The 13,094-nt window shown below is 37.8% G+C and overlaps 1 protein-coding gene across 3 annotated transcripts in view; it reads left to right on the top strand.

The window, feature by feature from the left end:
* ATP8A1 (ATPase phospholipid transporting 8A1) overlaps positions 1-13,094 on the top strand; it is a 168,987-nt gene that overhangs the window by 148,638 nt on the left and 7,255 nt on the right. For all 3 annotated transcript variants that reach the window (XM_063457911.1, XM_063457912.1, XM_063457910.1), the window contains 4 exons: positions 1,930-1,986; positions 4,827-4,934; positions 11,654-11,742; positions 12,440-12,532. In XM_063457911.1, coding sequence (XP_063313981.1) covers positions 1,930-1,986; positions 4,827-4,934; positions 11,654-11,742; positions 12,440-12,532 — 347 coding nt within the window. The remainder of the gene's footprint in view (positions 1-1,929; positions 1,987-4,826; positions 4,935-11,653; positions 11,743-12,439; positions 12,533-13,094) is intronic.

Here is a 13,094-nt window from a genome sequence, read left to right as displayed (position 1 = left end):
CATGTAAGTAAAGCCATAACAGCTTTTTTGGCAAATATGATTTATCTTCATGATTTATATTTTTACTGCCTTAGGAGCTGTTAAAATTTAAGGTAATCCTGTCCTCACTGGTTTACTGTAATTTATTGATAAAATAGCTAATTGAATAGAACTATAGCTGCAGGATCTCAGCCACCGGTAACTCACAGCATTGTTAATGGGAATACCATTAAAAAAGTTGGATAATATCCACTAGATCAGCTTTTAGCATCATAATAAAATTGTATTTTATTATAGGGACACTCCAGGCACCAATACAGCATTAGTGCATCTGCACACAACCTGAGCCCCTAAAAGCCCTAAATTGGCGGTTTTTAACTCACAACCTGAAAGCAGACAGTTAAAGAAACCGCAAACAGGTAGTGATATCCTTACTATATGTCTCCCTGGGCGTCCTCTCCTTCAAATGCAGATTGTTGTGTAATTGAAAACCTTATTTACTGTCAGTGGCTGAGTTGTGCACATGCATTTGATAAGTAAGTCTTTTTCAGGAGTGAGGGGGTGTGGCCACAGAGGCAGCTTTATTGTGAGTGTTTGGCCAACATATTTTAATTTTATGCAAAAGCTATAAAGATTTGAGCATGCAAACTAGTCTATTAATGAGACCAACACCTATAAAGCATTATTGTATTGGTACCTGGAGTGTCCCTTTAATTTCAGGGATACTGTTACAGAAGGTGCATGAACTAATCCTCAACTCATGGGAGGAGGTCTTCACCTTTTGGATCCTTGAATTACAGTAAACAAATGAAGGAATCTGGCACTTCCCAATGCACACTGCCAGGGCACACAGACACACACATTGCTAGACACAAACTGCAAGGCATACACAATTACACCCACATACAGTGAGGCAAAGAAAGTATTTGATCCCCTGCTGATTTTGAACGTTTGCCCACTGACAAAATAAATGATCAGCCTATAATTTAAATGGTAGGTGTATTTTAACAGTGAGAAACAGAAAAACAAAACAATCCAGAAAAACGCATGTCAAAGTTATAAATTGATTTGCACGTCAACCAGTGAAATAAGTGTTTGACCCCTTTGACTTAGTACTTGGTGGCAAAACCCTTGTTGGCAATCAGAGGTCAGACGTTTCTTGTAGTAGGCCACTAGGTTTGCACACATCTCAGGAGGGATTTTGTCCCACTCCTCTTTGCAGATCCTCTCCAAGTCATTAAAGGAGCACTATAGTCACCATAACAACTTTAGCTTAATGAAGCCGCTTTAGTGTATAGATCATGCCTCTCAGGTTTTACTGCTCAATTATCTGCCATTTAGGAGTTAAATCGCAGCCCTCACCACACCTCCCCTGGCTGTGATTGACACAGATCCTGTTAGGATCTTGCAGCCTCTCTTGCCATGGAAAAGCGCCTTGTGTGCAGTGTATGGCATGTGGACCATAGGCTAACTAGTGATGTCCCGAACAGTTCGGTGCGATGTTCGGTCCGCCCCCTATTCGTCATCATTGAGTAAACTTTGACCCTATATCTCACAGTCAGCAGACACATTCCATCCAATAAGCGGCAGACCCTCCCACCTCCATGACGAATAGGGGGCGGACCGAACATCGCGTATGTTCGCAACCGCGAACACGCTATGTTCGCCGGTGAACGGTTCCCGGCGAACTGTTCGGGACATCGATACTGCTAACCCTTACTTTAGATCCCAGGCGATCCATATACAGGTTAATTTCTCATCAACTCAAGCTTTGTTCTGGGATTGTAAATTAGTGTACCATTCAATTGAGTAATAACTAGCCCCAGGACATCTTAGAAAAGTAGCGACAAGCTAAATGTACTTTTCTTGGTTAATGAATTTGATATAATTATTATTGATTTCTGTTTAAACGTCAGATACTTGCCATTGTAACAATGTTTTTGTGTTTAGTTTGTGGTGATTACCGTATGTTTGAAAGCTGGTCTGGAAACTGCGCACTGGACTGTGGTAAGTTAAAATGTTACCTCAATACTTTGTATTAAGAATCCACCAATGCTGCACTTCTAACATTTTCACCTGCAAGTGTCCAAAATGCAATTTGACACTCTAGGTGCTTTCTACATGTAAGCGGGAGCATTGTTATTTGATGTTAGAATATGTATTTTAGAACCACAATGTCTTTACCATTAACTTACCATTCCATCTTGCTTTTATGATATGCACTATCACGTGAGTGATTTGCAGATACACACACACATGCAGATATACACACAAGTGTACACACGGACACTTGGAGATACACAGGCGTACAGATTCTCAAACTGAAGCACATGCATAGATACACAATGAAAAACAGATGCAACCAGACACAAGCATGCACACACACATGCAGATACACACACATGCAGATACACACACATGCAGATACACACACATGCAGATACACACACATGCAGGTCAAAATATATACATTTTTAGACGCCCTTCTGTTTCCAACCTTTTGGATGCAGGAGGGTGGCTTCTGCTGGCTAAACCTTTTGGGTATTAGAGACTGGCTCTCTCAGTCCATGCCCCCTTTCTCTGTCATTCTTTACTCTCGTGGCTCAGTGTCTGTTAGCTGGGTAGAAGCTCTAATTTCCTCCTAGTGCTGCCATTTATTAAAGGGCCACAGCACACAACCCAGTTGTCTCTAAGTGCCTGGATACCCTTAGCTAGCGGACCCGGGTGCAGCTGCACTGGTGGTAGTTCCGCCTGTGCTCTAGGGTCTAGTACCTCCTGATACGGAGTAAGAGGAGGTATTATTTAAAACAAAAAATCCCCCTCTTTCAGTGGGAGGATATGTGCAAAACCCCACCAATAATCAATCACTTGTGTACTTTGTATTAGATGTAACAGTTCTCACTTTGCACAATTGGCATGGGCACATGTATTTTATCAGATAACCCACTGACATCAGTACTGATTTCACAGAATATGCCACCAATTAAAGGAAGGCTCACTATGTCTTATTGCATGTACCCTTTGCCTGAACTCTGTACTTTGGAAAAACTATATAGAGAACTTCCTCTCTGACCAAATGGCATCATTCCCACCTTTTTGCCAAGCAAAGTATCTCCATAAACAATCATGAAATTTGTAATATTCAAGAGGTAAAACAAAAACACACAAATGTGAAATTCAAAAACTATGTCCATGTTTCCATTCCTGTTAGAACAAAGAAGCTTATGCATGTGGGATATGTCTTAGCACTGATCCGGCACACAAAATCCTGTACATTATTGTAGCATGTTCTAAATGTGTTTATAAATTTCTCCCTTTGTGTGTAGGCTCTATAAATGTTACCCTTTGCTTGTTCTTTTTGTCAGCTGATACTGTCCAAAAATACTCTTAAACAACAATATCAGGGAATGTTTCCCAGTTCTTTTTGAAATTACAAGCGTTATCCTATTGTGTTTTTAGTTTTTCCTAAATTTGGGGTTTTCAATTGCTCCACTTAATTTTTGACATGCACTCATTTCAAGACATTTCCTTTCATTAGTGACAGTTGTTAAATGCTTCATTACCCACTTGCCAAAACAATACAATTTGAATTCTGTTTATGTTACCCCTACTCTCACCCCGTCTTTATTATGGTGGCTGTTGTGTCTAGGTGCATGTTGCTAATTAGGCGACAGGAGGTCAGCTCTTTCCCAGGTTTTTAGCTAATCCATGGGGGGATATCTGCATTCCACTCTACTTGTACCAAGAGTTCATACAAGTGCACAAGCTGGTAAACATCACCCTTAATACACTATGCAATACACTTTTATTTGGGATAATGGCGGTTACTGAATTTTAAGGGTGTATATTCACTGAGAGAGTTATGATAAGCTACGATTCTCTTATGTAGAGATCTTAATGGATTTAAAAATGCACATAGTTGTCTGTTCCCTGTTTAGTGAATAAAACCCCAAGTATTATCAAATCTCGTTCTTATTAGAATCTACTATAACTGCTCGATGTACACATTTTGTTACTAGTAATGAAATGAGTGTCTTACTATTCAACTCTTGGTGTGTGTATGTAATACATTTAATATTGTGCAGTTTATATTTTTACTTATGTTTTTGTTATTGCTGTTCTAACTACTTAGTGTTAACAATATCTGCCTATTTATCAGAGAATAATAGGTTCGATTTTACAAGGACTTTTTTCAGTTAAAATAAAACACATTCACATATAAATATAATGTTCTCCTAGACTGCATAAAAAAAGCAATTGTTCTGTGAAACATGAGTCCATCCATCTTTTCCAAGTCAGCAATATTTTTTTTGTATAGTTAAATGTGACCTTTCAACTTTTTCAAGTTCTGAGAGCAATTTATCTGGTTTACATTGTAACACGTACCGTATAATCATACATTTTAATCTAATTTCATCAGATCAGTGTAAGTCGGATGGAGAGCATACAGATAGATTTTGTCGAATTGTTTAAAATGTAAATATACTTAACAGTGTGCTTCTGGTCTTTGGCATAGTTAAAATAAGGAATTACTCTGCACTTGTGTAATAAGTCAAAATGCCCCTTTGGCCACTGTCAGCGGATGCCAAAAGGAACATATGGCAGAATTTAGGCAGTTTGCATATTTTATTTCTTAACTTCTAATGTTATCATTCACAAACCTGTCCTCCCGTACTTCTATAATATTAGTATTGTTATGGGGATCATATAATGTTATTTAGCTTTGAAGAATAGGTACTAAGTAAGAATTGATTTCTTGGTCTGTTATCCAATTACCGAGTAAATGTCAGGTAATTTGTCACTGTCATTTATCCTAGTAATGTGGAAGGCATTTTATTTATTTTCAGTTCTCCCATATTGCTATCTGGGGGAGTATCTTGCTGTGGATACTATTCTTTGGCGTTTATTCTTCTTTGTGGCCTGCAATTTCTATAGCACCGGACATGTCTGGAGAGGTAAGTGCTGCTCTTCATTTTATCTTTCTGCTGTCAAAGTTGTAATAAATGCTGTAAACTAGTTTCTTGCATGTATAAATGAATAAAACCAGCCCAGAGCTTTTTTGAAATACCTGCACGACTACATGATTTGTGATAATTCACTCGCTCTCTGTTACCTGCATGGTGTTTGATGGGATAAGCACGGTTTATGACCACAGATCGTTTAAAGAAGGCTGCCCCATGAAGCTAGGGAAAGCACTTCTGAGATGCACTGAAATATGTTTGTTTACTTACTTATAAGGCACAAAGAGTTATGGTGGGGGAAAAAGTGACTGAAAACCCCTCTCACCTGAACTCAGTGGATCGTTAATCTATTGTTAAACACAGATCTGAACATGCCAAACAGGCCGTAAAACTTGCTTTTCCCACATAAATCTTACTTTTGCAGTGCTGTTACTACTGCAAGGGATTCTGGGTGCACATATGTAAATGAGTTAATAAAAGAACCACCTTTTTGCCTCATTTATTCCACTTTATCCATGTACAAAGAGGAATTAATGAGGCAAAAAGGTGTGGTCATGCTGAGTCTTCATATTTCACTTTATTTTACCATATAGTATATTCAGCATGAAATTAACTTACTTAATGCTTGTCCTTACATTACAATTACTGTTTCTCTGTTTAGTGCTCTAGCCAGCTAGACATGTAGACCTTTTATGTATCTGTTAACACATCCCCTCCAGGCTGCTTAAAAAAACTGCTTGATCTCAAAATTGTCTGGCTTGCTGACTTAAACCCTACATATTTGTGTAGACCACCGTATTTAGTGGTCTCTATGTTTACCCTTTACATTTTATGCTAGTGACCTATTCAGGCTTACATTTTTTCAGACAAGTGACATTATGTATTCAGATCAAGCACAGGTGACATAATGTCTCACAGCTTAGAATAACTAATTGGTCACTCACATGGCATTAAATCATGTCATCAGACACCCAGCCAGAATTATTGGTCCATATGCTGGACTTTTTCGTCTGATGAATTTTGAAAGGGTTAAATATATAATATATATTTAAATATGTAATGGGCAGGGACAAATATATTGGGTGTGCCAAACTCTGAGAATGCTTATTATTTTAAAGTTCAGATTACGGTTCATAACATGTTCCTCCTAGTGTGAGGTTAGGGATTCTGAACCATAAAAATCCTAAAAATGCCCTTTTCTTCTTTCCACTTCTTCATCTGAGTGGCCCATTGCAGACAGCCCTGCTGAATACAAATGGTTAAAGCACATTTTAACTCTGGTGTAATCTAATCTTTTACCCGGTAACAAGAGTATGTTGGATGTATTCCAGACGTGTTTGTGACATATAATTTAATCACCTTCTCTACTTGACAATGTGGTTTAAGCATGATTTACTATTTCTTTTCCAGCTTCTGTTTTTTTCTTTCATTAATTGCGAGATGGCAGATCTCCTAACTTCCTCTCCTTGCACTCTTTGACTCACGTTGTCTGAAGTTTATTTGTATTAGATGCATGTTTAGCTTCAAGTAAACTTAATTGTAGTATTGAACTCCTAATTAACCACATGTTATTATGGGGTATTGCACTTCAATTATCAATGAGGTGTGTCAATCCCCCACCCATTTTATATTATTCAAGCCCGGTCTTCAAGTCATTAATTAAGTGTTCATTACACTTTTAACCAACAAGCTTGTATTTTGGAGTAATTTTTAATAGTACAGGTAGAAAACACAATTTACGGTAAGTAACTTTCTTATGGTTAATATGACTTTCGTAGCTATGGAAATAATTTGTTCACTGCATCCTATGCTTCCACTGGTACCTGGTTTCTAGTTATCCTGAGAAGAGTTTGCCTGACAGACATCAATGTGTCCAGTACTTTACAGGCACCATCCGCATTTTAGGATCACAGCCAGATGACGCCCATCAAGTTTTCACTTCAGTGTGTTATTAGTTATCCTCAGCGTCCTGCACTCTTCAGTAAGCCATGAAGTGATACTTTAGTGCTAGGAATACAAACTTGTATTCCTGCCCCTCCTTCCCTCTAGCAACAGCTGCTCACCCCCACCCCCTTCCCTTTCCCTCCTCCCCCCCTTTTTCTTCTGGCAGAAGGTCCCAGGCAGTGAAGGGTTTTTACCCTTTACTGTAATCGCCCGATTCTAGAGCCGATATCCCTCAGCACTGGGTCGGCGCCCCGCCCTCTCCAACCACAATAATGGGGGATGTTAATGCACATGCGCAGCGTTTACATTAGGCCCTCCCCATAGGAGAGCATTGCTGCACTGCTTTCCTATGGAGTTTTCACTGACTCTGGATGTCCTCATGCAGAGAGTGAGGATGTTCAGCATTAATTTTAACCCTACAATGTAATTATTGCAGTTTCTCAGAAACTGCAATAAGTAACATTGCAGGGTTAAGGGGACAGGGTCATTGCACCCAGACAACTTCGATGAGCTGAAGTGGTTTGCGTGCCTATAGTGCCCTTTAACCCCCTTAATGACACATGACATGTGTGACATGTCATGATTCCCTTTTATCCCAGAAGTTTGGTCCTTAATCCCTTAAGGACCAAACTTCTGGAATAAAAGGGAATCGTCACACACGTCATGTGTCGTTAAGGGGTTTAAAGGGTGACTCGAAGCACCGTATGCGCTCTTTGTGCAGACTTGGTCATAAGGAGGTTTTCTGTCTGTCTCTTGGTACGTAACTGCAGTGCACCAATATATCCATCCCTTCCATGAGAAGATGTCAAATGAGGAAGCTAAATCTCCCTAGGTTACTGTACTGAGTACTAGGTCCCAGTACAGTAACCTGTAATAGAACAAACAAAAACTGTTTCCAAGTGAATTACTAACTGGGATGTTCCAGCCTAAATCATAACTATGGGTCTCTGTGAGCATGAATACTGCATGCTGTCCAGAGTATGTGGGACCAGTGGAGAATGTGTGATTTTGTGTGAGGTCTGATTAGTTGGCTGTGTCAGTATGGGTCTATGCGTCTGTCAATATGTATATGGCACATGGACATGTAGTCTGTATAAATGACTGTTTCATATGGCCATGATTGGCCATCCCCGGCTCACTGGATAGAATGCTTTCATTATGGTGTATTACTGATATGAATTATGCGACCAGTAATGGAATAAAATGTTTCAAGATGTGATTAATAGTAGGAGCTTAGTATCTGTGAATCCATTGTGGTAAAGGAGGCCTGCCATAATGCACTGGAAAAGCTTTTGGAAAGCTCCCATCTGTTTTGCGCGATGTCTGCCCCTGAGGGTAGATAAGTCAGTGAACTCTCAATGCCGATGTAGTTTGAAGTGTTGGAGCAAGATATGCAGCAGCTGATAAATATCACAAGTACAAATGGCTTAACTGAGCTGTGTAAAATCACACATTTTATTAATGTCTACACCATGACTTTGCTGCTCCAAGATGTTCAGGACTATACAATCCTTACAAACATTGGTCACCATGCTATTAATTAGTGAAACATGGTTAGGAAAATATATTTTGTAATGGACTAATGGGATGGAGCTGTATAAATCCATTGCAATCAGATTGCAGAGAAGTACTTTTAATAAAATGAAGCTGTTTTTCAATGATGCCAGTGATGCAGCCCCTTGCAGTTTTATTACAATTTGAAAGAAAAAAAAAATATTTTCATTTTCTGCCTTAAGATTTAGGCATACATTTACATGGTTATTAAAATGTGAAATTTGCAATACAGTAACTAAGCATATTTTATTCAGCACTGATACCTAGCTTGCAAATGTTTTTTGTTTTGTTTTTTTATCTTCTATTACCCCCTTTTCTTTCTTCTTGCGTCATCTACTTCGCTTAATGTAAACTAAATTTATTGCTGTATCTATATACAACAATTTTTCTGGTTTGTGCTTTGTTGGGTCAGATGTTTGAGTTTCAATGGTTGCTCAAAGAATCATAACTACTATGGCCAGCTGTAATGGTCTTGATGCTGTGAGTATTCTGGATCTGTTTCCTGACATTGGGGCAAACCGTCTACCTAAATCCCTGTGGTCTCCTCTCTAGCCGGTGACGACATCTTGCTGCTTCCGAAGCTGGAAGTTGATCCTGCCAGCCATTCATTGGCTGAGAGTTTCAGCTGACTTCTCTCATCCAATGATTGCAACTCTGAGTATAGGAATATGCACAGAATGGACATTAGGCAGCCTGAAACTCTAGTTCTGGGCTGGCTAATGATGTCAGTGACGCTGCTGGAGGTGGAGTTCCACCTTTGGCAGCAGATGTGTACAACTAGGTTTGTGTAGCGTTCCACAGTGACACATTGCACATACATGCTCCAGGCACCAAATCACTGAAGTGGCCATGGTGCATGGAATAACCCTTTAAGGTTTGAATAATTAACCGCAGGAAGTTTGCAAAACTTTTCACTTCTCTGATTGTTTGAAAAACATTTAGCATTTTCTCTTAACTAATTCCACTTCTACTCCAGTAAAGATTTGAGTTTGCAACCAAACTCCTCGTAAGCTCTGTTTCCAGAGTTCTCATTCTGCAGCTAAGAAGAACTTTGCATTCTTAGAGGTTTTAGGTTCAGAATCCCATCAAGTTCACCTAAATTTTTATTCAACGCTATGCTTCTCACAAGTAAAAGTGTAACTACTCTCGAAGCCATATTTTGCTTGAAAACGTGATTGATATTCTGTAGTCTATCTTTGGATTTACATAGCTCATATAAATCGAGCTCTATTCTGTTCTTATTTTGTCTTTAAAAGTAGTAATAGTTACTACTAATGATAGTGAGACTTCATTCTAAGTTTCCTTGCATTTTTTGGATTGCATTCATAGAATGTCTCTGCTTGTCTTGATTTAATGAAGATTTGTTGTCAAAAAATCTTCAATACTGAACCATTAAAAATATATCACTCAACAGATATCAGAATTAACCTATTTGCGCAGCCATTGCTGTATTGATCTTTGTAGTATATTTCTGGTGAAGGTCATTGTAAACTGCCTCTCTGGTGCCATTTTTTCTTTAATACAAAAAGTATTTGACTCAATATAATGTCTGATTTATTTCTTTCTACTTAGAGGCAGCCAGCCCTTCATTATTCCAGGCTTTTCAAGTCTAATTTCTGAGCTCCTTATGAATTCCCATGAGAGCTACTTTTGTGGCAGATTCCATTTGGTTTCATAAGAATGAGAATCTTGGCATGGACTGCAAATCTCACACATTAGGAACAATTTGTAAACCGCAGTCATATTCAGACACAGCCCATCCTTGGAACAGGCTGCTCCTGTTACTGCCATTGTCTGAGAGGGATTGGTTTGCGATTTCCCAGCTGACCAGCTTGTGTGCGGAGAAATGTGGAAAGTTAGAAACAAAAATGGTTTCTGCAGAGTGAGGGGTAGTCTTTTTTTTTTTCTTTTTTCTTTTTTTTTTTTATATAACTAAATAAAGGGAAGGAAATGCTTCTGTGGGATTTCACTTTTTCCCTTTCTTGATCCAAAATATACAAAGAGACCTTCTGTCTTTAATACGAATGTCAGCTTTAAATCTTTTAGGTTTGGATTAACTCAGCAATTCAAGGGAAAATAAATCGGACAGGCTTTCAAATATGACGCAGAAAAAAACAAAAATCTGCCCACCTCCTCCCTAATTCACGTTCAATTGCAAAGCCATAGACTGGCAGAAGTGATTAGTTAGCATCACAATGGTCCGTATTGACATCCCAAGGCCTACATGATCGCCCTTGTTCCATTATGCTGGCAAGAATCACAAACAAGGTAGCTACAGTTAAGGAGACCCCTTTTCTTATGACCCGCTAGTCTGCAATATGTTTTCTCTAAATGAATACTGTTGTCTATCATAGTTTCCTTAATGTCCAGATGTATTTGAAACTGATGCAGCTGTTTGCAATGAAATTGCCTCTATTGAATAAGTTTAGAATCCGCTCTTGTAATTAACCATTTGGGTGAATGAATACAGTCTTAATGGTTATATTAAATTATTTTAGAACACTTAAGTACATTTAAATTCAGTTCTGGTGTTTAAGGGTGAATGAATACAGTTTTTAATGGTTACATTTGCTTCTAAAACCCTGGTGAAATGAAATTCAATTCATACTTGTATTAAACCATTGGGTAAATATATACATTAGCGTATATGCCAGGATTTTGTCTTTGTGACTTTTCAGTATTTACACGTTGCTGTACTTGTGTCGTAAGTAGCATAAAGTGATGCTTCCATGCTTATGTGGCATTAGTCTGCCGTTGTCTTACCATAATGCCGTGAACATTTACCTTGTTCGTACTTAAACTTAAACGTACGAAATCTACAGCATTTAGCATGAGAATAATAGTAGTATTTTCACCTATTGTTAATGTAAATGTTTTGTTGATTTCTACTATAATTACTCACATGTGACGGACAGTAACAGAATCACTTTATTTCCAATGTAAATACTTGGTATTATTCCATTTAATTTTACAGAGCAGGCTTTTCTTTGATATGTCTCTGACATGTGACTTCTTGCACTATGAGCAAATCGAACGGAATAATAATCCGTGACTGCAATCTGATCATTTGGAAAGGTGTAGTGAAATCTTATACTTCAGCTTTAAGAAAACATTTTTGAATTTAGGAGAAAAATAAATTAAATATAAGGGAAACAAACGAGTGAGGGAAAAAATATTCTAATAAAGGAAATAAAAGGAGTATGTATCTCTCACAGGCGAATATGATGTTCAATTCTGGATTTTTTTGGATGGGCCTTATCTTTATCCCTATTGCATCCTTGCTTCTTGATGTATTTTACAAAACGTGAGTATGGAATTTATTTTCTCCCCATATTGTAGTCATTTATTGTTGAATACATAATATAGAAAATGTTTAGTGTAAACCGTTTATAAAATTGATTAGAATGCAGTATAATACATTCGTAAATAAAGACCTTATTGTTAACCAACCACCACCACCTCCTAACCCCATTCAGGACTGAAGGTATGTTGAGACTGTCACGGTAACAAGGTATCTTGAATAGGTTAAAAGTTTTGTCCTCTGTTCTCTAGCTAGTAGTAGTTTTAAGAATTCTGCATGGTGTTTAGAAATGTGAATATAAAAAATCACAGGTGCGCTGGCTGGAGAAATGGCATCATAAATTTCTGGGCTAAAAAAAAAGTGCACTATAAAATGATCAAAAGGATTACTATTTCTGTATACTTGAGTTCAGACACAGAGTGGCATTTAACTCGTTTCCAACCCATTATTGTACTTGTGTTCCGGGTGGATGCACCTTCTATGCATTTCCTACATTTAAGTATGTAAACTGTGCAAGTCTGTACGTTTTTTTTGTTTTTGTTTTTTTAAATATTTTTTTCTGGAAGGATTTCGTTATTTAATCTGACATGCAAGAAAATAACTTTGCCTTTGAAGTTTTGGAGAATGGCATTTTGTTTAAATATGTGTTTTTTTTTCTTTTGATAAATACCCATCTTTGTTTCCTTAAATTTCAATACAGTGTGAAAAGATCCTGTTTTAAAACCTTAGTTGACGAAGTTCAAGAGCTTGAAGCGAAGTCGCAGGATCCGGGTGCTGTTGTGCATGGAAAAAGGTAAAGTCCCTACTGACATTTGACTGCTTAATTCTGATATTATGGATTACATTACCTACGCATTGAATAGTATCAAGGGTACCAACTGTAATGCACTGTTTGAAGCACAGATACAGTGAATGTTACAGGAGTTGTTTGCAATAATCCTGAGATCTGGTTCTTGTCCACTTTGAAAACCTAATATTTAATGTTCAGTTTTACCAAATGTAACATTGGATTTGGCAGCAAGTATTTTGAGTTGGGTTGCTGTCTGCTGCTAAGATATCTCCTTTTCTATTGATTTATACATCTAGTTGCTCTCTATATACAAAAAAAGAGTTCTTTAATATGTATGTTATTGCAACGGAGAATGAACATCTAAAATGCTCATCATGATGTTAAATATATTAATGAAACTGGGATTTATTTATTTTTGTTTGGCTGGTGTGAGGTTTTGTTTTTTTGTGTTTTTTTTATTTTTTTTTATTTTTTTATTTTTTTGTTATAAAAATCCACTGGTGCACTGGCCGTAGAAATTGTATCATAAATATGTTCTTGTTAGGGTGGGAGAGGGGCTGGGTTT

The sequence above is a fragment of the Pelobates fuscus genome, chromosome 6 (assembly GCF_036172605.1).
Source record: "Pelobates fuscus isolate aPelFus1 chromosome 6, aPelFus1.pri, whole genome shotgun sequence".
Taxonomy (NCBI): domain Eukaryota; kingdom Metazoa; phylum Chordata; class Amphibia; order Anura; family Pelobatidae; genus Pelobates; species Pelobates fuscus.
Note: the sequence above shows the minus strand (reverse complement) of the source record. Positions and strands in the feature narration are given on the sequence as shown.